Raw genomic sequence first — 27,779 nt, 5'->3', positions numbered from 1 at the left:
TTGGCCTTCCGCATTATTGTCTCCATCCTGTGAGGGGCCATCTTCTTGATGGGATCCAGCTTTTCTACACATGGGTTCCTCCTGGCCAATGAACTTGACATTCCTGGGGGCAGCCACGTACAAGTAAGCTAGGTTTGTTTGGCTTATAGAAATAGGGACTGTGATTGGACACAACAGATCACATGGGTAAAGAGCCGGCCATGGCTTTTTGCCGAGATCTGGGTCGCAGCGTTTCCCAGGAACATGGTGCACCTGTGATCACCCCATATGATGATGTCCCAGAACGAGAGCCACACCTCCCAGCCGTCATTTGACGGTGGGTGGGTGGGAAGCAGTTAAACACCATCAAAAGAAAGCTCTGGCTAATGATATAAATTTCATTTTAGTACAGTGTTGCATAACAGGGTAATTAAAAAAGGGATATCTGAACAATGACTGCTGAAACAGTCTGGTCTTGAAGTGGTTAAATAAGGTGGTCATATTATTTCTTAATCTACTTTTCTGGATGGATGAATACATTAACACCTCGTACACATGACCGGACTTTCCGGCAGACTAGGTCCATCGGAATCAGTCCATCGGACAATCCGATCGTGCATGGGCTAATCCGTTTTTTGTTAAAAAAATCTGACAGACCTAGCAATAGAACATGTTTCAAATCTGTCCGATGGACTCAATGCCTATCGGGAAAACTGTTTGTTTGTATGCTGGTCTGATGGATGAAATACAACGCAAGGGCAGCTATTGGCTACTGGCTATTGAACTTCCTTTTTTAGTCTCGTCTTACATCATGTTCAAAACGAACGGACTTTCGAATGGACTTAGTCTGTTCATGTGTGGCCAAGTCCATTCCTCCGGAAAGTCCGTCGGAACTCCACCGAAATTTCGTTGGGAGGACCGTTGGATCTAGCCTGCCAGAAAGTCCAGTTGTGTGTACACGGCATTTGTTTTGTGGATCTTTCCTTATAGCTAAGATCCTTAATGCCCTTTTTTATTTTCCTTCTCTGTACCCAGGTTTGCTGACTTCCTTCATCCAATCACGTGCAAGCAAAAATACGTTTTGTTTTGTTTTTTGCTTGCATGCAATTGAGTATTTTTTTTACAAAATGAGGGTTCATGACAATACCTTGCAGAGTAAATCAACCTGATGTTCTCACGAGTGCTTTGCATGGGGGCAAGAGTATGTCTTGCAATGCAAGATAGCACCTTGTTTGCTCTAGAAGCTGAAAAATAGTACTGAATGCAATATATATATATTGCATCTTACCAGTCGTTAGATGCAGGGGCTGCATTAGTTTTCATTTTTACAGCTAAAAACATTCACACAATCTTATCTTTTTTATTTTTCCCCAGCCCCTCTTTAATTTGTGTATGGAAACAAATGAGATCCAGCTTGGATGACACCTATGTTTCCCTCCATAAATACAGCAGTGTGAGTGTAGCCATCCAGAGACAGGAAATGTAATAATAATAGGATTAACAGGTAAAAAAAATAAGGAAAATGGGCCTGGGTTTAGATACACTTTAGGTCTAATGCCCTATACACACGTTTGAACTTTCCGATGGAAAATGTGTGATTGGATCTTGTTGTCGGAAAATCAGATCGTGTGTGGGCTCCATCTGACTTTTTCCATCGGAATTTCCGACACACGAAGTTTGAGAGCGGGATCTAAAATTTTCTGACAACAAAATCCAATTGTTTAAATTCCGATCGTGTGTAGACAATTCCGACGGACAAAGTGCCACGCATGCTCAGAATAAATTACAAGACAAAAGGTATTGGCTATCTCCTTCTTTATAGTCCCGTCGTACGTCACCGCGCTCTGAATGATTGGATTTTCCGACAACTTTGTGAGACTGTGTGTATGCAAGACAAGTTTGGCCCAACATCTGGCAGAAAAAATCAGATGGATTTTGGCGTCGGAATGTCCAACTGTGTGTACAGGGCATAAGATTACATTCATGGCTGTTCATGCGCAGAGGCCAAGAGGCCACACTTTACATCTGGAGGAAAAGAGGTTTAATCTCCAAATATGGAAAGGCTTCTTCTAAGGGCTGTGAAAATGTGGAATAGACTTCCTCAAGAGGTTGTTCTGGCCAGCTCAGTAGGTGGTTTAAAAAAAAGGCCTGGATTCTTTCCTAAATGTATATAATACAATATGTATATAACATTTATAGGTAAAGTTTATCCAGGTAATATCAGATTGCCTCTTGGGGATCAGGAAAGATTTTTTTTTCCCGCTAGAGAAAATTGGATCATGCTTTATTTTATTTTGTTGGCCTTCCTCTGGATCAACTGTGAGTATAAGATCGTGAATATGGAGATTTTAGATTTGTGTGTGGGTTTACGAAGGGTTTTGGTGCTGCACGATTTTTAAAAAGAGTCAAGGACTTGTAGAAATGTGCATTGCTGAAAAATCTGTTTGTTCTAATTTTTATTTCATTCATTTTTTTTTTTTCATTTTTTGGGTCATTCATTATGATTGTAATTCGTAAATTCATAAATGACAAAATTTGGAAATATGAAAATTCGTAAATTCAAAAATTCTTAATTTTGAGAATTCAAAAATTCAGAATTTCGTAAATTTGAAAAAATAAGAAAGAAAATCCGAAAATTCAAAAGAACAAAATCCGAAAATTCGAAATAATAACTAACTAACTAATAATAACTATTCAATTATAGGTATTGGAATTTCCTTTCAAATTTGGCTGTTAATGAATGTAACTAATACGAATTTATCGTATTTTTTAAGTTACGAATTATCCAAAATAACTAATGACACATCTAAACAAATGGAATGGAACAAAGTACTACTAAATAATAATAATAAAATAGTTTTTATTATTATTGTTATTTATTATTATTAATGTTACGTTCCATTCATTTCGAGAAGGCATTCATTATTTTGGATAATTCATAACGTTGGATAAATTCATATTCAATTGCGCTGACTAACAGCCAAATTTGAAAGGAAATTCCAATACCTATAATTTAATAGTCAGTTATTATTTCAGATTTTGGAATTTTGGGGTTTTCGGATTTACGAATTTACAAAATTCTGAATTTTCAAATTTACAAATTTTTGAATTTACAAATTTACGAATTTTAGAATATTCGAATTTTAGAATATTCTGAAAAATTTGCTAAACGGGTTTTCATGAATTCATTTCTGAATTAAGGAATTTGACGAAATTTGTTAAAAAAACGAATTTGGAACGAAACTAATTACCCATGTCTACTTCTTTGGAATGTTTCTCACACATAGGACTGCTGCCCTAAACTCGACTTGTAGGAATGTGTGAAAACATGCCATGACATGACACCTGTCTGCTTCGTCATACCTGCATGTATTGTATTTTCACTACATAGCGTGTAAACTGCCATAATTTCATCTGCCGACTCCAAACTCTGAATGATCTATGGTTTTTGTTGGGGTTTATAAATTACATAGAGTATCAGTCATTAATCATGCAACCTGTAAGCATATTTTTATAGCTATTTAATGATTTCGTTTTTTAAGCCTATTCTTTATACTTATTTAATAGCCCTCTATATGCAACCATGTCAAACACAGTAGCACAGTCAAAAAAAGCTATGTATATAGCCACCTATTTTTTTTTGTTTGGCAGCTTCAATTATTTCAAAATCTATCACTTTTATTATTTAGCAAATACTCTTGCATATGGTATTTTGATGAGCTATCTTTCCTGAAAAAAAGGTAAACATCACAAATCTGTAGTTACCGGGTTAATCCTTGAATTGTGTTAAGTACTGTTACCACATTTACTTAATAGGGATGGGCGAACGGTTCGGCCCCAGCATAAGGTCGTTTGACCGTTTGTTCGGCCCCCAGAACCGACCACAATGCATTGTGGCGCTGAACAGTGCATTGCAAGCCCTGATTGACAGAAGCAGTGAAAGCTTCAGCCAATCAGGGCACAGAGCACTGTCAGAGTCATGATTGGACACTGTTATCATGACTTTATCCAATCATGGCTCATTCCTGCCCCACAGTATAAAAGTGTTCATTCAATGGCAGCCATTTTCAGTGTGATTTTGGCATGGAGAGAGATAGAACAGGGCTCTGTTCAATGCTATCAGTTATTTAGTGTGCTATACTGTGCTATTTTTCTTCAATTATCAGTGTAGAATATTAGTTTAGTGTCAGTCTAGGTATAGTGTGAATGTAGTGAGGAGGACCATCATTCAGGTTTGCATAGTGGGCAGCTAGAGTAGGGATAGCTCAGATAGCTTCATTGTAGTGTTGTGAGAGTAAGAACCGCTCATATAGTTTCAGTATTGTATAGTGAGACCGTGTCAGTAATCTTTACATTAGTGTATAGCTACAGTAAGGACAGTTCAGATAGTGTCAGTGTAGTGATGATTGTGTTACTGCTAGTTTAATGCCATTTACTTCTGTGTGCGTTACTGGCAGTTTAAAGCCATATCGTTTTGTGTGGGTTACTGCCAGTTTAATGCCATATAGTTTTGCGTGCATTACTGCCAGTTTAAGGCCATATAGTTCTCTGTGATTTACTGCCAGTTTAACGCCATTTACTTTAGTGTGTGTTACTGCCAGTTCAATGTCATATAGTTTTGTGTGTGTTACTGCCAGTTCAATGTCATTTATTCTGTGTGCGTTACTGACAGTTTAACGCCATATAGTTTTGTGTACCATATAGTTTTGTGTGTGTTACTGCCAGTTTAATGCCATATAGCTTTGCGTGCATTAGTGCCAGTTTAACACAATATAGTTCTGTGTGCGTTACTGCCAGATTAACGCCATTTACTTCTGTGCGCGTTCTGCCAGTTTAATGCCATATAGTTTTTCATGCATTACTGCCAGTTTAACACCATATAGTTCTGTGCGTCACTGTAGTACTCAAATTTGTACCTGTTTGACAGGTGCATATCTTTGCAATTTTTTACAGTGCGTCACTGTAGTACTCAAATTTGTATCTGTTTGAGAGTTGCATATCATTGCAATTTTTTACAGTAAGACCAATTCTTGCATTCATCAAGATTATCTCTATAGGGTTACGGTGGGAAGGCACCCCCGAAACCCAAAGAGCAATTTTTCTGCACCTGTTTGACAGGTGCATATCATTGCACTTTTTTACAGCAAGGCCAATTCTTGCTTTCATCAAGATTACCTCTATAGGGTTACGGTGGGACGGCGCCACCGACACCCAAAGACCAATTTTTACGCATCCGTTACTTCTGTCCAAAGTCAAAGTGACACCAGAATGTATCCAAAAAATCTCTAATCTTGATCCCAGTGCACTACATTGTGGCCTCATCATACACACTGGCTCCCAAGCTGTTTCTGAGCAAAATAAAGGCAGCTTGCAGGGAAAATTGTATTTTTTGGCTTTATAAATGCAGTTATTGCTGCAGTAGATTCTAGACATGGTACAGATCTGCCACTTTACAGGTAGACTAAGGAGACACCCCAGGCACTAGGGTTTTTTTAATTTTTTAATTTTTATGCTTTCACTTTAAAACTCAAAAAATCGCTGCTCATTTAAAAATTACGTTTTTCACAAACTGTTTTTTCGTTGATACATGTCCCCCAGGGCAGGACCTAGACCCCCTATAACCATTGTATGCCCAATTACTTGCATATAAGCTTTCAAAATGGGCACTTTGGATTTTTGATGTTTGGGTCCCATTGACTTTAAAGGGGTTTGTTATTCGGGTCCGAACTTATGCTTTGTTTGAAAGTTCGAGTACGAACCGAACAGGGGTCATTTTGGCCAATCCTTATTAGTTAATACCAATCCATTGGTACCAAGTCAGTCATTAAAGAGTCAAAAACATTTGAAACAATGGACACTGAGGACTCATGAGTATAATGCAGTCCAGATGCTGTATTCATATTCATTTTGCCAAATTGTTTCTGGACCATTTCAGTGTTGAGCCAATTGGGTGCAACACATTACACCAGCACCACTGATCTGCTTTGTCTATGTAGAGCTAAAGAAGTTATTTAATTGTTTTTTTTTTCCTGCATCCCCCATGGCAAACACCTATTTATTGGATTAGAATATGTTCAGACCTGTTCTTTTTATACTAATATATTTAAAGATTTGTTTTATTTAAAAAGTAAGACAAAAACAAACGGTTATGATATTTTTTCTTTTTGCCTATGTAACTCTGAAATCATGTAAATGTTTGTTCAGATGTTACATAGTCACATAGTCAGTCAGGTTAAAAAAAAGACACAAGTCCATCCAGCTCAACCAAAAAATAATAATACAATCCCGTATACACAATCCTATACCCACAGTTGATCCAGAGGAAGGTGAAAAAACCCCAGCAAAGTATGATCCAATTTGCTATAGCAGGGGAATAAATTCCTACCTGATCCCCCGAGAGGAAATCAGATTTTCCCTGGATCAACTTTACCTATAAATGTTAGTACCCAGTTATATTATGTACTTTTAGGTAAGAATCCAGGCCTTTTATAAAGCAATCTACTGAGCTTGTAGAACCACCTCTGGAGGGGGTATATTCCACATTTTTACAGCTCTTACTGTGAAGAGCTGCATGCTAGATTTTTAGTGGCTGGGGGAAAGGTCCACTTTAATGCCAGAAATAAGCCATGCAGATGTTGTTTTTAGCCTTTAAATTCACTGCCCATGGGATTCAATTTTGAAATGTACTTGCATAAAATATATTTTAAACACTAATGTATACATCATGTGCATGTTGACAATATTTTATCCCAATATCAATGTTTTAGAGAGGTGTCTTTTATATTGCGAAATTAGCTATGTGCTGGTTTAACCACTTTTTGACCTGTGCTATAGGTAAATTACAGCTACAGCACGGCTGGCCAGTTTTGGGAGGCCATCCTTTGACGTCCTCCTGTCTTGCCGGGCAGTGTGCTCTGTGATCACAATGTCCTCCAGACACTTTTGATCACAGATTGAGGTAAAGAGCCAATCAACGGCTCTTTACCAAGTAATCAGCTGGGTCCAATCACAGCTGATCACAATGTAAACAGAAGCCATTTATGGGGAACGGAGAAGAGAGCCAATAACCAGCTTGTATAACAGGGACATGTACACTGAAAATCAGGGAACTGATTACCAGTGTCCATTTATCAGTGCAGTCCCAACAGTGCCCACCAATACTGCCAATCAGTGCCCAATAGTGCTGCCAATCAGTGCTAATTAGTGCCCACCAGTGCTGCAAATCAGTGCTGCCCATCAGTGCCGCCTCATCAGCGTCACCTATCAGTGCCGCTTACCAATGCCCATCAGTGCCTACCAGTACCGCCTCATCAGTGCCCATCAGTGCAGCCTATCAGTGTCCACCAGTGCAGACTCAAAATTGTTTTCAACATTTTCTGCCTTTTTTTGTGTATTTAGCAAGCAATTAAAAACCCAATGGTGATTAAATACCACCAAAAGAAATATCTATTTAGAAAAAATGATTAAGATTTAATTTGTGTACATTGGGTACACTGCTGCACCAGATCACAAACCTAGTACGTGATCCGATACTTCTGGGTCTGTGGCACGCTGTACGAGACCTGCTCCCACTGTGAATATACACAGCGGGAGCTGATCTGTGGGTACCGTGGACTCTATGACCCCTGTCACCCACCAATCATCTAGCACAGATGCAGAACATGTGTTCTTGCAAAGGTAGAAACTGTGTTCTTGCAAAGCAGTGATATGGATCCATGCCTTTCCCTAGTAATAGCCCTTCCCACAGTTTATTTAGTGTCCGACTGATGCAATATCGCAATCCCTCTGTAAGTTGCTGATCGCTGCCATTACTAGTAAAATATTAAAAAATATATATTTTTTTTTGTTTAAATCTCTCATAGTTTGTAGACGCTATAACTTTTGCACAAACCAATCATTGTACGCATATTGGGATTTTTTTAAACAAAAATATGCACCTCTACCAATTTATGTGTCTCCAATAGATAATTTTACCTTACCTTTTGATTTGGGGAAAATTTTTAAATGTATTTTTTCTCACCTCATTTCTTATTGATTATTATCATCATGACAAATAGAGTGGTAATCTCTCCAAGGGGGATACAGACAGCAATACAATCTGGACAAGAGGTCCAAATCTTGACCCTTCTCTACACCATTCAAAAATAAAAAAAAAAGGTGCTTCATTATGCACCGAAAGATACTAGTCCTAGTAGGTTGTACCAAGAACAAATGTACTGTAGAAGTTGAACATTACTTTAAAGGTTCCCATGGTAGCATATACTGATTTGTGAAATCAACAGTAGGTTCAATGTTATGTGAAATAAATAAGCCTGTGTCTTTATTCTGAATCCTATCACAATATGAACATTTTTGTTCTGGTTTCTTCTGGCATACAAACATTGCAGACAACATTTGTATAAAAGTTTCCTACTACCAGCAGAATTATTTACACCCACATATACCACCGCTGCCTCAGCGAAAATCACTTCAATCCCAAACAACTGAATGAGCCTCATTAGTTCATGAACATTCTTTCTGACACACAAGCAGATCCAGCAGTACTCATTGCATATACTTAATTTGTATACAGAAACCTTGATATTTGTTAAAAAAATAAATATATATATAAAAAGCAAAATTCTAAGCATTTGTTAATTACAGATACATGGTTACAGCAAATTGCAGCTAATAATACACTTGTTGATTGATTCAAAAAGAAAGCAAAACTGAATGAGGGCAATGATTTATTACCTGATCAATATTATATTTGTCTTGTGAATTTGCTAACTGATCAATACTATATCTGTTGAGCATACTAGCCTAATGATCTACAAATTCCAGTCTGCAAGTATCTAACAGTAGATGAGGCAGTAAATGAATACCTGCACCACTGTTACAGAAATTAATGTAAGATATTTATGACTGTTGAAATTGAAACCATGCTAGTTATCATAAGGAGAACAATATATTTTATATATAAAGTATATATTTTCTTTTTTTGAATACTGTAAATTCAGCTCAACAGCTAATATGAACAACAACCCTGTCATAGAAACCTAGTCTTCCTTTTTTTTGTTTTTTTTGGAGGGGGGGGGGTTAACTTTTTAACCTTTTTGCCTTTTTGAGTGTACACCACCAAGCCAAAGTCATATCTCTTTGGTAAAATACATTTAACCATTTATAAGAAGAAACCTCTATTTAACTTGTCTCTTGAGGCCCTGGTTCCTTCTGCCCACACAATTCTCCCTGCATGGTCATTTAAAAAAGAAACACATCATATGGGCTGGCTTCTTCTTTCTTGTTCTCTGCACCAGCCTGCCAATAATGTCTGTGGAAGATCTGCATAAGTATCGCATTCTTAGTTTCTTCTCTGCCTTGTCCCAGTGGGATTTTTCAAGACTGCAGAATCGTGCAGTATATTAACAAGTTCTCCCTGGAAGGTACTGGTGACATACAATAGCTTTGACATGGAGCAGCTTGGATGCCCTGGCTACATTACCAGCAACTACTGAAAGCCAGAACATGGGTTTAAAAATTGAATTCATCATAAATACCCATTTTAAGAAAAATAGTTAATGTAAACTTTAAATCATACATAAACTGAAAAATCATACATTTTATATTTTTGTAATTCAGGCTCAGTAAAAAACATTGTGCCCCGACAGTCTGTTGAAGATAAAGACTGCTGGATTCTTTGTGAAAGTAGTGGTCTCACATGCAATCTGCCTTAAGAATTAACCTTTTCAGGAATTCAGCAATGACCATCCACAATTTCCATATTTCAATCAAAGTGGGCTTATCCTTTTATGCCCTCCTGCTAAGCTAAATAAGCTTGCCATCTCCAGTTTCATGCTTACCTCGCAATCATGGTTGTGCCTGCTTAAAGGCAACTTAAAGGCAACACAAGGGAGAAAGGTTCCCCCAAAGTGGGGTTTTTAGGCAGCAAAGTGAAAAAAATAGTCAATGTTGTATAAAAAAAAGAGTTGTTTATTAGTAGTACCAAAGAGCATAACATGATAGTTAAAAAATTAGCTCCAGTAGGAAAATTAAAACGAAACCAAATGTACACTTGCAGACAGGAATTTCATAGCAACATTAATGATAAAATGTCGACATGAAAGATTGGGCTGACACGTTTCAACCCATATACCAAGGGTCTTCTTCAGAGGATCGGTCTGCTAAGAAAAATATATATATTGTGGATATACATGTCAAAATTATATACGCACAATGGAAAAACAATAAATGCCATAGGGTGCAGACATGTATTATAGTTACCCAATAGTGTATGTTCAACAAGGAAAATACTTCCTACATTACTAAAAGGCAACTGACAGATCTGCAATACACTGGAAATGGAGGGTAAAATGGATAACTGCACTTTATTTAAACAAGCACGTGTTCTTAAAGTGGAACTGAATTCAAAAATAAAATATTTACTGTGCTAAAAATTTAGAAATCTCAGTTGTGCCTAAGCAGTAGAGGTGGGTCGAATACTCCCCCAGTTCGGTGCACACCATAACATAGCAAAAATTCGGACCCAAACTCCGAACCCCATTGAAGTCTATGGAATATGAGCTTGAAAAATCAAAAAAATAAATCATATTCTTGTGAGCAAGTCAGGAGTGCTGAAGCACATCAAGGAAGGTTGGTTTTGGGTTGGAGACATCACCGTATGCAGCCAATTTACTGATTATTAAAACATTACAAGAATGCTAGTTTCATGCTAGGACATACACAACGCAGTACACTGTGGTGTACTGTAATTGTAACTGTAATTTGCACATATACAAATACCTTTTTGAAATTATAAATATAATTTTTCACCATTCATTGTTTTCACACACAGGGCACAGTCAGCTCTTATAGTAAACATTTGGTTTTGAATTTAATCTTTTTCAGTTTTCCAGGTGCATAGATGTATTAGATATGTCAATATACATTTTTCACTTTAGAAAAGAACAACATTAAAGGATATACCTTAAAATGTGCATATTGTTTGCGGTAATTGTTAACATCATACCTGATGCATGCTCTATATTGTTGTCCTTATTTTTACAGATTCTACAAACCGTGACTCTCTAGATATGATTGAAAGATGTATGTGTCTAGTGTGTCTAGATGCACCAACAGGTGTAGAGCTGAATGACACCAACAGAGCTCTTCAACTTCTTCATGGTGGAGGTTACAACAAAAATGGTGGAAATCGATGGTATGATAAGCCTATGCAGGTAAATCTTTTCTTTTAACTTATTCTGTTTCAATAATTGTATTCAGTTTTAGCAAATGATTAATCAGCAAAAGTTCTGCCCACGCAGGGGCTAGTATTGAATTTGGAACAGGTATTAGCTCATAAGAAGCGCAAAAATGAAGCGACACAAATAGAAAAAATGCAACAGTAGTAAATTTAGGTGCGAAGGATACCATCAGGAACCAGGGGTCCAAAGAGGATCCCCGCAACTATTTGGTAGCCCCTAGGCCCCTCGAAAACCAAAAGGTGGTGCAATGTACAGTCAAAATTGAACTAACAAAGATAGAGGGGCAGAAAACAGAAGAAAGTTAGGCAGACAGGAGAAGCTGAAGAGAGGGAGGTCGCTCCCCTACTGAGTGGAGAGCTAGAGGAGGGATAGGGGAGTCTAGTCAAGAAAGGGAAGACGAGGAGGATGGGGACCAGGAGATGGGGAAAAAGGAGAGGGCTTGGGAACATCGAGATCACCCGTCACAGGCAGCCCAAGCTAGCTGGGGGGAGGGTAGGAAAGGCATAGGATAGCCATAGTTCACAAATTTTGAGGAACTTGGCATGAGTGTCCCCGCAGATGCTCGACATCTGTTCATTAAGTATCAACAAGGTCATGCCATCTCTTACCCCCTGAAAAGGGACAGGTGGCTTTTTCTAGGCTTGGGCAATAGTTCTTTCAGCTGAAAAGAATAGGTAGGAGGCAAGTTTCCGCTGATAAGAAAACAGGCCTGGAACTTTACTTATTCAATGCTACTGGAAGCAGGTCAGAGGAGATTTAATGTTTTGGAAGTTCCCTAATACACCTTATCACCAACAATGGATAAATGTGTGTGTTCACCAATGTCAGAAGTCGGCCAAGCAAAATAGGAGAGTTGGAAGCTTTGGTGCATGAAGAGAACTAAGCTTTAATTACTATTGCTGAAACCTGGCATTATTCTTCACATGATCAGCATATTAATATTACTGGCTATGCTCTCTTTTAAAGATATAAGGTAAATTAAAAAGGTGGTTGTATTTGTCTCTATGTGAGAAGTGATCTAAAAGGGAGTGTGAAAGAGAGCCTTGTTGATGGAGAGTATGACGGTGCTGAGGCATCATGGGTGACATTACATATGGGTGCACATACTTCATGGTTAAGTATTGGCATGTGTTACAGGCCACCCAGTGTTAATGAGGAGGTAGAGATGCAACTCCTTGCATAGATAGCATAGGCTGCAAGGGCCCGGGCAGCTGTAATAATGGTAACTTTTAAAATGGCACTGCTGGAACACTGAAAGGCAGATATTTTTTTTAGATCTATTACAAGAAAATTTAAGGATGAAATTTGTAAAAGCCCAAGTTATAAATGATTCTCTGCTGCTAGTATCAAACAATGCACAACTTATTACTACTGTTTATATGAAAGAACAATGGGGTATCAGTGACCATAACATGATTTAATTTAATGTATGCTGTAAAAACAAGCACATAGTGGAAAGATAAAACCCTCTCCATTTAAAGATCCTGTTTTATTTATACAGTAGAAGCTGTAGGACCAGCTTCTCTGAATGAAGCAGGCAAGCAGAAAGGGTGGGCATAGTTATACACACTTGCTCAGTTCTATTAACTACCACTGCAGTGGATGATTATAGTGGCGATGGGGGGAGGGGGGGGGGGGGGTCATTAAAGGAAAAAGATTTCTGCTAAACCAAGACAGAGCAGCATAAGGGACACCACATTGGTGGTAAGTGATAACCCTTGTGCTATTTATTTTTTGTTTGTTTGTTTTTTGGGGTTTTTATTTTAAGTGAACCTAGACTTTTAAGAACCCGTTTACTCCTTTGATAAAAAGGAACAATCTTAATCGAGGGTAATGTTTTCCTGTTTTCAGTGGTTACCAACTTGAAAGGCAGATCATGGAGATTGTCCTCAGTAGCAATTTGTCACTTTACAAGGAAGAGCCACTTATCCAGACTCGGATCTGCATGTACCACTGTAACGTAACAGGCAAGGCTTGGATGTCACAGACCAGTCATAAGCCTTTCTGAGCAGGCTCGTGAACACATGCTACAAAACAGTCATAGTAACCCCTACCCTAGCTATGATTTCTCCTTCAAGTTTAGTATACTCCTTGGAATCCTTGGGGGTGTAATACAAAGTACACATTTTGGGGGATCCCTTGTTAAAAAGGGTGCTAGCACATCAGACCACTATTCCTTGGATAGCTTCTCCCGTTCAGTGACTCTCTCAAAGAGTGTGAGGTAAAACACATGCCATGTAGGACATATCCTTGGCAGTCAAAGGGTTAAGGTTGTAGCCTAGCCTGATTTCTGACAAGAATCAAAATATGTGCAAAACAGATGCAGGCTTGTTATACAATAGGTGCATTAGACCACTATGGACCACACCAAGGGGATTTCTGAAATAAAAAACACACAATCCATCTGTTTCCAAACACAAGCTTACTAAAATAATCACATCTATCCCCTTAGATCTTTTCTTGAGTGCTGTCCAATATATGATAGCTAATTAGTAATTAGCACATGTTGCAGTTCATGTTCCAAACAAAACATCTTGTTTCTTTATTCAAAACTAAAATGAACTATACAACCAATCTGTACAGAGCTGTACAAATAAATAAATAGATTAAAGCCCAACTCCATCCTAAACTGTGGATAAGAGCTAGAGTTTCTCTGGAGTTGTTAATTCTGCACATGTGGGAAATGTTCTTCCACTTTCTGTAGCTGTGAAACCATACCAAAAATTGAGGAGGGTTGGAGCACATAACTGACCCAGGAAGGCAAAGATAACAATAAAACCATTTCTCAAAGTTCCAACATTTCCTTACTCACCCTACATGGTTTTCTGTACTTAATGTAGAATCTGTTTCTTATAATTAATGTGATATGAGATTCTGTTAATCTGAGATAATTGGGTTATGTTGCAAACTAGAGAAGTATTTGGACAATGGCCATCCAGGTGTAACACCTCTCACTCCCAGGATGCTTCAGTGTTGTAGAAAAGCAGTAGCAAAGTGCAAAAATCCTGTTTTCTTCATTGTTCCCTGGCAGTATGATTATTTCAGATTTTAGTTGCTGAAAGCGGTACAATTATTTTGCATGAAAATTTGGCTTTTTATATTGTAGGCCTGTAATTCTTAGGAATAACTCGCTTAAATCTGTCCAAACCAGAGTCTAGCAGACATCCCGGGTATGATAAAGTTTGAAAAATGAAATCATAAATTATAATATAATAAATAACTATAAATAATTATACCAAATAATAACATAACAATAATACAAATTCAATAATGTAATCAAATCAAAAACACTGAAATTTGCTCAGCTGCAGAATTGTCACTGTCATTACTTTTCAGTATTTGATGACGGATCTCCCCACAAATCGCTATCGCTCAATTATGCGAGTGATTCAAATTTATTGTTGCTGTTTTCTAGCTGGTCTAAAACCACTTTTGATGTAGGTATGAAGGGACAGTTTTTGTTGCTATGGACAATCTCCAGTTTCCAGGCAGAAAGAACAGTTTTTATAATATAAAACTACATGCAGGACACTGGGAAGACCACTAGGGACAAAGGGGATGTGAAATAATTACATACAGCAATGTAATCTGTAATATTACATTATACTGTATGTAATGTGTGTGTTTCACTTTTTGAATTTGGCACCGTTCTCCGTCCCTGTGCGTCGCAGCGCTCACAGGGAACGGAGATCGGCTCTGTGATAGATTGAGCGGAGCACGGCTCACTCGCACAGCGGGGGGGTATCGCTGGATCCAGGGGACAAGGTAAGTAAAGTCTCCCTGCATTCATTAATGCGGTCCCGAGTCTGGCTCAGGGTTACCGCTTTTGGTATAAAATCTCCACCCCGAGCCAGACTCGGGAATACCGCCAGGGGGATTAAAGGACACATGATTCAGTAAATGTGATTCAATTGGAACATCCAAAAACAGTCCAACTGTGGGGTGGCAAACACAGCAAATAAACACTAACAAGGAAACAACAAACTTAAAACTGGGGGCAGTTAGCAACTCAAAGTGCTTGAAGGACCTTACGCCTGAAGCTGCCATCAGATGAGGTCTGAACATCCAGTTAGTAAACCTTAGGAAATGCATGAAAAGACCACCAGGAGAGGACCTTGCAAATCTGGGAAACAGCTGCCTGGTGCCTAAAAGTCCAAGAATCATTCACCAATTTAGTTTAGTGTGCCTTAAAGTTGCGTCATTGTCATTGGCTCCTGCCGCTGTCAGTCAAATCAAGTGAGAAGGGGGGTGGGGTCGAGCTGCATTGTGTGTTTATATGAACACACACAGCCTGGTTTAGTAACAAGCTCACACGTGTGCCCCCATAGGAAGCGGCTTCCTATAGTGGCACACAGAGAAGAGGCAGAGCATAGTGCGCCAGCGGGGACCCAAAAAGAGAAGGTTTGGGAAAGCTCAGTGAAATATATTTGCACAGAGCAGGTAAGTATAAAATCTTTTTTATCTTATTTTACAACATGTTTAAGAGAAAAAGGTGGAACTTTGTCCCCATAGTCAATATAATTAGAGTATAATCTGCTGAGAAACAATGAAAACCTAAACCCAAAAAAGTTTTATGTGGTCTCGGAATTCTAGGAATATTTGGAATTTTGTAGTACCCTTTTGCATAACGGATCCTAAGAGTATATGACACTGCATCCTGAGTACGTCAGACCTAAATTAAGAGAGTTACTGTTAAAAATCAAATAGGACAGTCTCATCTCGCATATCACGACCTACACCCTGGACTTTACCCCACACCAATTTCTACTGCATCACACGTCCCTACCCAGAAAAGTATACTTTAAATCTCTGGCCATGCATATGGTGAATGCAGCGAGGCTATGCGTACCCAGACATTGGTGCTCTACTAATGCCCCGACGGTTAGGGAATGGTTCGTACAGATTTCCTCCATGAGAGAAATGGAAGAATTAATCTCTATTGCACATGAAAACATGCACAAATTTTACGCTACCCGGGCTTGTTGGTCTCATTTTGTCACCACAGACCAGTATCGTCAGTATGTCCCTTAGGGTTGCCCAGGGACTACAGCCCGGCTCTCTCTCCCCATTGGGGGGAGGGCAGGGGCGGATCCACCAGTACTTTCCCTCCCCCTCCTCCCCCCCCCCCTTTTTTTTTTTTTTTTTCTCTTTTTCTCTCTCTCTTGTCCTCATGTCTTCCTTCCCTTCCCTTTCTCCAATCCTTCCTCTGTCCTCTTTCTTTCTTTTCCTTTGCCCCCTCCTACCTATATGACCGCTTTACGGAGAAAAGGGTACCCAAGTGTGCCATAACTAGGGTGCTCTGCTACTCCTTGGAGTTACGAGATTGTCTTGCTTTACCTTCCCCTCGCCTGCCTTACCTTCAGGACACAGACGGGGGAGAAGCTTCGCATTGCTTACGATCCTTCACCCAGTTATGTTGACATATTTGTTTTCCTGCTGTGGGCATCTGCTCAATACCACTGACACCGATTTTTGCTCTGTATTGCCAATGGTACCCTCCATACTCGGATACTCTGTAATTCTGTTATGTACTGATCTGAGTTGATTACCATGTATTGCCTTCTTTGCTGTATTTTCTTGAATCCAAATAAAAAATACTGTATGGAAAAAAAAAAAATCAAATAGGAGCTACATCAAATGGATAACTACAGTAATAGCAGATCAAGGCTGCCACAAATCCCAAATGTTCTGAAAAATGTTCAGGCTACCTCCGTGGTCATAGGTTAAACTTGGATCATTTTTAGATTTTGCAATGCTTTCTTGCAGTCAGCTTCTGCCTCCATCACTTCTTCCTTGCAGGCAGCCTCTGCCTCAATTTTTTTTTTTTTAGCAGTTTCTGACTCCACCTCTGTTTTCTTTTCTGCAGCCTGTACCCTGGCAACCTCTGCCTCTGCATGAGCTTTTGTAAGATCTCTAAGTGTGGAAAATGTTGAGATGGGTGATCTTGTCTAGTGGATGTTAAGTAATGAGATTTAGTTTCAAACAATTGTGATATGTCTTTGTTGGTTAAGCTCAGTAAAGCTATTTAGCTCTTGAACAGACTCTTCTGTATTATTATATGATAGAAGAGAAGACTATTTTTTCAGATAGCATATTATTGCTACCACAAGTGTTTTTATGGTAGCTTTGCAAGGGCACTACTTAGATGCCCTGTATAATTGGATGTTTCATTAGCAGCAATCATACATTGCATATTTTTATTAAACATATAATTTCTGCTCTGTTACTTCAATAACTTTATGTTTTCTATAACGTTAAGCTATAAGAAAGTATTAACTGCATGTTTGGGTCTAGCAAGCATCTCTACCTGTTGCAAATCAGCTTCATCTTGAGGAAGAGAAGGTTGCTTACTATCTAATTGTAACAAATGTATAGATTCTTGTGGGACATGCTGTTATGTTTGTGTGTGGACAGGTTATGCAAAAAAACAATAAATCATAGCACATCTGCATTTTATGTACAATGTACAAATTTACAAAATTACAAATGTTCGAATTTACGAATGTACGAATGTACAGATTTACGCATGTACGAATGTATGAATTTACAAATTTACGAATGTACGAATTTACTAATTTTTGAATATTCGAATTTACGAATATTTGGAAAAATTTGTTAATTCGGATATTTCCGAATTGACAAATTTGTCGGAATTAGTTAAAAAACGAATTCGGAACGAAACTAATTGCACATGTCTAGAATCTATTTTGCAGCCTTGAACTTACTCAGAGTTTTTGGAACCAAAATAACCTTATAGTAGATAGCAAAGTGTGTAAAGGCTTTAGAAATCTGTCATCTTATTGTTCTGTCTCCACTGATGTTTTTATTCACTGACATCCTCCATAGATCTTGATTTGTCAGAACAGTATTGCCACTTTCTAATTTAACAGAATCCACAGACAGGTTAAAGTGGTGCCTTTAGGCAGACACATTTTTTATCTTAATAAATGCTATTCATTAAGATAAAAAGCCTTCTGTGTGCAGCAGCCCCCCTAATACTTACCTGAGCCCCATCTCTATCCAGCGATGTCCACGAGTCCCTCGGCGGTCTGGGACTCAAGTGGCACCATTGGCTCTTGCTGCTGTCAATCAAACTCAGTTAGCCATTCAGGAGAGAGAGGGGATGGAGCTGGGCCGTAGCTCCTTGTCTGGATACATGGAACTGCAGCTCGGCTGGGTACCCCCATAGCAAGCTGTTGCTGTGGGGGCACTCAACAGGAGGGAAGGGCCAGGAGCAGCAGCTCCGGTAAGTATAGCATGTTTAATATTAAAAGACAAAACAAAAACAAGACTTTAATATAACTTTGATATCACTTTAGACACTCTGTCAGCACCTGTAATATGGCACAGTCTGTATGTGTGGTTACATGACTATATAACTATGAACAAAAATATAGATGCTGTGAAAGAGCATTTGCCACATATCCCAGTTCTATGTCATTTACCATGATTTGTGGCTGCTGACATTGTAGATAACAGGGCAGTGCCCAGGGAGGAGTCAAGAGCTCCTGCCAGAGAGCCCAGAGGAGGAGGATCCAGGCTGTTCTGTGCAAAACCAACTTCACAGGGCAGGTAAGTATAACATGGTTATTTTTTTAATAGGAAAAAAAACAAGACTTTACAATCACAATAACTATCAATAAATGCTGTATTATATGTAGTTCATACTCATTCAGTCACCATGAGATTCGTTTTCTCTATTCTGCAAAAAAAAAAACATAGTTCCTGCTGGGAATTTTGCAGAGCAGTGTTGGAAGCTCTGCACATGCTCAGTTTTCAGTGAGTTTCTATGCAGAGCATTTCCTCCCTATCACGTCTGAGCAGCCCATGTGACTGTAAAGTCACACATGTGGGTATATACACAGTGGTAAATGACAGTCCACTCTCTCCCTCCTCATCCAAGCCCACTAAACAGCTAAACACAATGGGGGCAGGATATTATATGTAAATTGATAGAGGCTTCACCTCCCTCTTACTCTAAGACACAGGCTGGAGGGGAGTGACACAGCCTGTGACTGGCAGAAATCTTAAAATTAAAAGAATGTGTCACTGGCACAAAGAAATCCTAAGTTAAAATTAAATTTAAGAGTGCTACGTAGTGTGCTGCAGCTATAATCCCATCACAATGTGAAATTTGCTCATGCAAAGACTTCCTGATAATGCATTATTCATGTGAAACACGTTGAGGCATAGTATTGCAATGCACACGTCACTTCCTGCCCTTGGCAGCATTGAATTTGCGATTTGAAACCCACCTCGGTTCCCATGCAGAGAACGGCCTGCAAGACATTGATACGGACCACTGGATAAACTCAGTGCCAGTGTTGAAGGATAAACATGTTGCGCAATGATGGCATGTCTTTGATTTTCTAATTGAGCGAGAGGGGACATCCCGCATAGTGAATAAAGGATCCTGGGTGGATTGCATGATTACGCTCATAATATATGACAATTTGGTGAGTGAGAAATTTAGATGGTGAAGGATTCAGCACGGGAATTGGTGGTGATTAGCGTGCACAATAAGAAATTGGATGTATGCATGTTGACGAAGGTGCAAGAGCATTGATATTCACCTTTTGGATCAACATTTTAAAAAAAATTGAATACACATTTTGTTCATGGACATTGGTTTATTAATTTAAATGGTTTAAGTATGTGAACACTGACACACAGTGGGGTGTTTTGCACACATGTGAGATTTATATGGTCCACTTGCACATAATTTCATATAATTATTTTGTTTCACAGGATTTGATCTATAGTGAAGTTAGCATGGCTATCTACTAAAATAATTGTACTGGCAGAAATCTACCCACACTGTGTTATTGCCAAAAAATAATAAAGATTTGACTTCAAACATATATTTGAAATCAAATCTTAGATATATATTTTTATGACAATTTAAAACAGTTCATTTGATATTTCATTTAATATTATTTATTTTTACTCTGTATTCCAAAGGCTGTTTCTTATTTATTTTGAACATGTGATCAGCAGCAGATGAGTAGAAACACCTCCTGCTTAAGTTTCCCTGACAACGGGGGGGGGGGGGGGGGGTGTCTAGCAAAAGACTGTACCAACCAGCTCTAAACAGGAGGCAGAAGGCACATGCCAATGCTAAAACATAATAAAATTATTAGACATGTGCACACTGAAATATTTTGTTTCGGAATTTCATTTTCGTCCGAAAAATACATTTATTTAGTTACTCCCGATATTCGTTTTTATTTGTTTTGTTTCATTAAAAAATTCATAAATCCGAAAATCTGAAATAATTAAGGTTGAATCTGTCATTGAAGGCTTATGGTGTCTGTTGAATGTTCTAAGAAGATTCGACAGAGCAGCTAAACTGTACGATGCCGCAATCATACATTTCTGGTCGAATGTTCCACCTACAAGTTATAGTAGAATTCTAATGTTGTATGACATTAGTAATAATTATATTTATTAATTATTACTACTAGTCAACCAACATTAGAATTCTTCTATAGCCTGTGGGCGGTGCATTTGACCATAAATGTCTGACTGCTTCGTTGAATCTTCATGTTGAATCTTTTCTCTCTATGTCGATCTTGGACTAATAGAGTTAGGTTACTCACATTCAACCTTTTTTTGCTATTGTCTCTATAATGTCAAATCTTTTCTCTCCATGTTGAATCTTTTCTCTCTATGTAGAATAATCTTGAACTAATAGAGCTAAGGATAGGCACATTCGACCACAGATTCAATGGACACAGATCACTATTGTCAGCGTCATGTTGAATCTCCTATCTATATCGAAGTGTTGTCGCAACAAAAACAAAAATATAGCATTTGTTTGTGTTGGATCTTTTGGTTTTCGTATTCTGCACATTCGTTATCGTTTGTTAAAACGATTACAAAAATACCCGAAATTCAGACGAAAATGCATTCGGACAAAAATTAATGCACATGTCTAAAAATTATAGGGGCACAGAACAGGTACCAGTATATACCAGAACATTAAAATGATATATGCAATAACAGTAAAATACTTAGTAGGTGGAACACAATAGTCCCAGTTTCCAAATAAAGCAGGCTGAAGTAAGGAGTGTACTGGGAAATGTTTACAATCTCAGGCCCTGTCAATGATTCCAGACTGGTAAGAGCACTATTAGAAGCTACAGGCTGCTCCATTCTAATTGTGGCATCAATATGGTATGCCAAATGAATGACAAAGTCATCAATTAGGATTTGTGAGACTGTCAGGTAGTACATCCAGAATAGGAGGCATAGATGTCTCTACAGCTGCAGAAATAGATTATATCTGTAATATTGTAATAGCAAAGTCATGGAAATCCTCAAATATCTTGTTTAAATTGATAAACGTCAAATCATCTTGGATAAAGGTAAATGAAAAATGATCGGGTACTTTGAACAGCAAAACAAATTCCCAACTCTGGAAATCAATAAACTGCTATATAAGGTTGGGCACATAGATCAAACACAGCTGTATGCCACTTTTTTTTTCATGATTACTCCTTATTCTTTATTATTCTCTCCACTCTTTTTCTCTTCTTCTCTTCCTCTCCACTCTTATTGTATCTGGTGGTAAATACTGAAGCTTTGTAGATGGATATCTGGGCCGCCAATAAGTTGAAGCCATATATACGTTGTCTGATGGCAATGATAAGATGATTATTATAATTATTCATTATACTGTTTAACAAAGTAATGGTTATTTATACAAAAATAAAACATAGGAAATGGAACCCCAGATCCACAAAACTAAATGGAAGTATCCATACCTTGTTTTGATTGTTAACTGTTTCAAAAAACTAGTAGATACACACCTGAATGACCACAACATACAGGGATATACAATCTAAAACTGACATATAATCACACACATAGGTTGGACTTGAAGGACTTGTGTCTTTTTTCAACCTCACCTACTATGTAACTGTGTAACTGTGTATTATTCATATAAACTAATATGATTTTTGGAAAAGAAAAACGGATTCTAACCCTTCCCGACTCTAACCAAAAATAACCTAAATAAAATGCAGGCTGGACTTATCACAAGATTATTAGATTATTGGGGGAAAAAGGTAAATGCCATGAAATATTTAGTATACTGTAGGTGAAAAACAAGCAGATAAACTGCAACAATAGCTCAACAAGAAGGATAATGAAACCCACATTAAAAACATTAAAAAATACCAGGAAGATATTAAAGATTATAAAGTTAAAAAAAATCCACAAGTGGCAAGATCTCAACAATTCTCCATCAGAAGATACAGAGGTTAACCACTCTATCCATCCCACTACGGGATTGGGGCCACACCCACCCAAACCTCAGGTGGAAAAAAAACTAATAAGAAACCATCCAAAGGGGGTTACCCCAATGTATCCATCCATTTAGAAGGAGGAGGATGCCCCTCTTTTTGGGGTGATATTTTACAAAGGACCCCCCAGTACCGGTTTATAACCAATACCAGTCCCCAATGACTCCCTCTACGCCAGGTCACAATGGAAACTATTTTTCATTTAGACCCCATAGGGCGAATATAGGGGAAACCCTAGAGGTAGGGGAAGAGGGAGGGTAGACCTTCTACCAGAACATACCATTCACAAGAGGGGGAATGGAGAGAATAGAAATAACCATTCAAAATTTCCCAGATGGAATACCAACAAAGGGGGGTTACCAACATCCCAATTGGAGGGGGGGCATGCTTACACCAAGGAGGAGCAAGGGGCTACAGAGGGGGCAGAAAAGAAAAGAAGGTATATTCAACCTCACCAAGATTTCTTTCACACAGGAGGAGCTTTCAGTTTTAAGTGAAGGTTTGAAATTTACACCTGTTAAATTTCTAGACAAATTATAAACTTATATAGATTTAGAAAAATTTGGTAGGAAACGTAACATTAAAATGTTTTTTTTTAGGAATATCCCAGTAAAAGAGACAAAGGCATTCAATCCACTTAAACTCATACAGGATTACAGAACAAATCCATTTTTAATCCCAAAAGTTCTTCCCATCATTGTTTTTAAACATATGGTACAGGAGGATATCAAAGATATCCTCCTGTACCATCCTCCTAATATTAGAACAGAATTAGGGGATAGGGATCAGATGGGGGGGCTGGTGATCTTTATTCAGGAGGATTATACTGCAGAAATGCAGAGAATCCTGCAGGATTCAACCACTTACGGATAAATACCGGTGATCCCACTATCAAACTAAAATCCTCACTTACCAATTAATCCAAAAAAGGTCTAAGCTAGAAATACTGAATAAAAAAGAGGCCAGATACCTTCTTCCAAAAGTCCCTAAAATCCCAGTAATTTACCAGGTTCCAAAGATTCACAAAGATAGGAGGACTCCACCTGGTAGACCCATAGTCAGTGGGAGAGGTTTACTCTACTCCACTAGGTGAATATATAGATACCTTCTTGCAGCCAGTTTCCACACAGGGTAAAGCCTATTTGAAAGATAGTAGTAACCTTTTAACCTGATCAGGGATATAGAGGTGGTTGACCATATGCTACTGGCTAGAGTAGATGTAGAATCCCTGCACACCAATATCAGACAACAGGATGCCTTGGGTGCCACCCTATGGGCCCTAAATATTCAGAGTTAACAACCCCACTAATTAAATATCTAGTAGAAACCCTGAGTTTGGCTATGACCAACAACTACTTTTGGTATTCCGGGGAGGTTTACAATCAAATTAAAGGGGTAGCAATGGGGTTAGATATGCCCCCATATTTTTGAATAAATTGGAGGAGGAACACATTTTCACAAACCAGTGGCCACAACTCAAAATGTACCTACAGTACATAGATGATATATTTATTATCTGGGAGGGATCACAAGAAGCATCGGAAGAGTTTATAACCCATATGAATGCAAACAAGTATAACATAAATTTTACATCACTCATACAATTTTTGGACCTGAAAAGTCATGGAATCTTTTGGGGACTCATACCCATTTTTAAGATACTGACCGTAATTGGTAAATTTCTACCCAGAGCTGTCACCATCCAAATTGGGTAAGAGCAATACCAAAAGGACACTTTTTAAGAATAAAAAGGAATTGTAAAAAGGAAGAGGACTATCGAGCCCAAACAGACATGTTAATAGGAAGATTCCTAGAAAAGGGTTATAGTAAACAGCAATTGTTAAACACTAGGGAAAAGTGGACAAATGGATAGGGACACCCTACTGGTACAGAAAAAGGGGGACTCAACAGGAGTCCAATTTAACCTTGCTTTTTTTACAGGATATAACTTACAATATAGGGAAGTAGAGAAAGCCATCAAAAAAACAGTGGCCTATATTATTAACAGACCATGATTTGAAAAATGTCCTTCCAACCAAACCTAAATTTATTTACAGAAGGGCACAGGGGCTGTACCATTATGCTGGCCAAGAGTGTTACCCAACCTCCTAAAAGGCCTCCCACTTTTTTAGACTGCACAGGTTTTTACAAACGTAGACAGTGCAAAGTATGCAAAATAGAGACAGAACTAGAAAAACAGATACATTCTCTTCAGTTGTCACAGGTAAAGAATACAATATTAAACAACTTATAACCTGTGATAGCAGGTATGTTACCCATCTTCTTATGTGCCACTGCAATCTTTACAATATAGGTCGAACCACTAGAATTTTGGCTAGGAGGGTTGTAAAACATGTAGATAACATCAAAAAAAGTTTTAAAAACCACAGTGTTTCCAATCACTTTAGATTAGTGCACAACAAATATCCCCCTCTACTTAGATTTTGGGGAATAGAAAAAGTTTGTCCCCATTGGAGAGGTCTGGATATAACCAAAGAAGTCACCCAGATAGAGACCCAGTGGATATACAGACTTCAATCTTTATATCCCCGTGGCCTGAACCTAGATATAGATTTAAAATGCTTTATTGCTGATTATCAATCCAGTTTGGTTGTGGGGTGTGGCCCCTAGGTATAGTCTACAACCCTATCTGTAATGGGTTTACCATGTTTGGGTAACTCCACCTACATTTTCTTTTTTTTAAAAAGGTGTATTTCCTATTAGTTGTGCCCCTTTAGTCATTGTTGGGACAGTTCCAAATAGAGATGCGCTCGTGAAGGCGATGTTGGTATAGAATGGTAGTACTTTTAAATAATGGAAAATAGAGGATGATCATGCATGTCCCACTGCCTAAACTGACCAGGGGTGGTCCAAAGAAGGCAGAGTGAAAGAAAGAGGTGGAAGGCGTATGATCTAACACTTGAATCAAGATGATACAATTTATTCACATACAAAATAGATGAATGCATACGTAGAAAGTTTCTACGTATGCATAAAAACTAGGTTACAAACTATACACATTAAAAGTTAAAAATGCCCATGCAAGGGCAAGTGCTCAAAGGTAGATAGATCCCACTTACCAAATAGCCTTTTATTACAATTTTATTTAGTACAATATATTATCAATTGTTATTCACCTATATTAACTATTTCATGGTAATTACCTTTTTTTCCCCCAACAGATGGAGCCAAAGTATGGTATGCTAAAATTTTGCAAACTATGTATATTATGGGGAGTTCTTTATGTTTTTAAAATAAATATAATTGTTAAATGTTTTGTATGATTTTATACAATATAATTATGACCACAATTGTCAATAGGATGTGGGCGGATAGATATACTGGGACGAGGTAGATCTCCTATTTTTTTCTCCATCCCCCATTTTTGGCAAGTCCAACCAATAACATCCATCCTTCCACTATAAATGCAAACCGGATATGGCATGTCGTCACATCCTGAAGATGCCAGTACGGTAAAACATACGTCGGAGCGGGGATTTCTAATTTACGAGTTGCATATGTGACATCTAAGTAGTATATCCAGAGTGAGGCGTGGATCACAATACCGGCATGAGCCTGGTATACCCTATCTATGCTGTAGACACCGGGACTGGCACAGTCATATGTGAGTGAAACTTTTTATACAACCTTTTAAATAAAATGCACTACATCATAAAGTTCTTCTTTGTGTCCCTGTTGGAGTTTGTTCCCACATCCCCAGTTTTTGCCGGAGAGAGTCCCAAAGTGGAGAAATGTAAACCCAGGATACATCTGGTTTATTCAAATAAAGCATATTTTGACCTACCATAAAAAGTGGTCAAACACCTTTGGTGAGTTGCTGTCTACCTCATGAGCACTAGTGTGAAACATTTTGTGAAGATACATCAAACCCAAATGAATTGTTTTATGTTTTATTTGGTGTTGGGTTTGTCACATTGGACTTTTTAGTTTGCAAATGATTATCCACATGGTATATATATATATATATATATATATATATATATATATATATATATATATATATATATATATATTTATGGTCAAAGCCCTATGGCCGATACGGATATGAACAAGTAGCCTCTACCATAAGATTAACCACATGAAATGGACCTGAAGTGTGCCCTGATCTGATGGTCGGTATACCAAAATAAGGGGGCATACCCTAGATTAGAAATTAATATGTGTGAAGAGAAATGAATTTGAGAAATGCCCTGAAAAGGGGAAGGGAGGGTGGGTGCCGCGCACCGGAAACCGACAAAGACCACAGGCGAGCGGGCTGGTTAAATACCCTCCGGGCTCCTCCCATAAATTCAGGCCACCACACTGGCCTTCTTACTTATGGTCAAAGCCCTATGGCCGATACGGATATGAACAAGTAGCCTCTACCATAAGATTAACCACATGAAATGGACCTGAAGTGTGCCCTGATCTGATGGTCGGTATACCAAAATAAGGGGGCAAAACATTCAGGTAGGGGTGCAGTTTATTAGTTTTAGCTTAATTAGTTGAGCAAGTTTGGTGAACGCTTGTGCCATTTCCACCCGAGGATTGGGAATGTACCGGGCGAGGTAGGCAGGGTCCCAACTGCTTAGTCTTTCAATGACGTGACTTGGGACCCACGCCAACATGCTGCCAAGGGTGCTCAAACACTAAGAGTGTCCAGGGTATGGACCGGGGTCGAGGTGTAGGCTGTGTAGAAGAACCCCATGTGTTCGGGAAACTGGCAGGTACACAAGTGTTGGCACGAAAGCAACAGGGAACAAGAGTCTACGCGTTCCGGTAGGAGTGACAGTAGGTAGTCGAGTACGGTTACTTGATACCAAGCCCTGCTTCTCTATAGAAATGGACGTCCATCCTGGAGTCAGATTGCTGGGTTTTAGACACTGCAAGGAGGAGGATGAAATGAAGTTGTTAGCGAGCCAAGTGACGACTATGCAGAACTTGGCCTGCGGGATTGCTAAAGGCCTGGAATGAACATACAATGGACATTAAACTGGTGCCACCGGGCTAACTGCAGCAGTCTGCGCAGGAAGGACACAACCGAGAGCGGTCCAGACCTGGCTTCAATAACCAGATGAGCCTCGGCCCAGTTGTCGGTGGTGAAAACCACCGCCTGTCCTGTCCTGACATGACCCCAGATACGAGAGGCTGTCATGACCGGGTATAGCCTGAAGAGGGAGAAAGTCCAGGTAAACCGGGGTTTAGGAGTATCCCTGATGCCATGGTCCTGTAAACCAGTGGTGGCCAAAAATTC

At 38.7% G+C, this 27,779-nt stretch overlaps 1 protein-coding gene across 1 annotated transcript in view; it reads left to right on the top strand.

Moving 5' to 3' along the window:
• Positions 1–27,779, top strand: part of CHAT (choline O-acetyltransferase) — a 184,239-nt gene that overhangs the window by 110,569 nt on the left and 45,891 nt on the right. The window contains exon 8 of the mRNA XM_077454885.1: positions 11,023–11,192. Coding sequence (XP_077311011.1) covers positions 11,023–11,192 — 170 coding nt within the window. The remainder of the gene's footprint in view (positions 1–11,022; positions 11,193–27,779) is intronic.

The sequence above is a fragment of the Lithobates pipiens genome, unplaced genomic scaffold, assembly GCF_037356315.1.
Source record: "Lithobates pipiens isolate NorthernLeopardFrog02 unplaced genomic scaffold, aLitPip1_a1.2 Scaffold_25, whole genome shotgun sequence".
Taxonomy (NCBI): domain Eukaryota; kingdom Metazoa; phylum Chordata; class Amphibia; order Anura; family Ranidae; genus Lithobates; species Lithobates pipiens.
The sequence above is the reverse complement of the archived record's forward strand: the minus strand, read 5'-3'. Positions and strand labels throughout refer to the sequence as shown.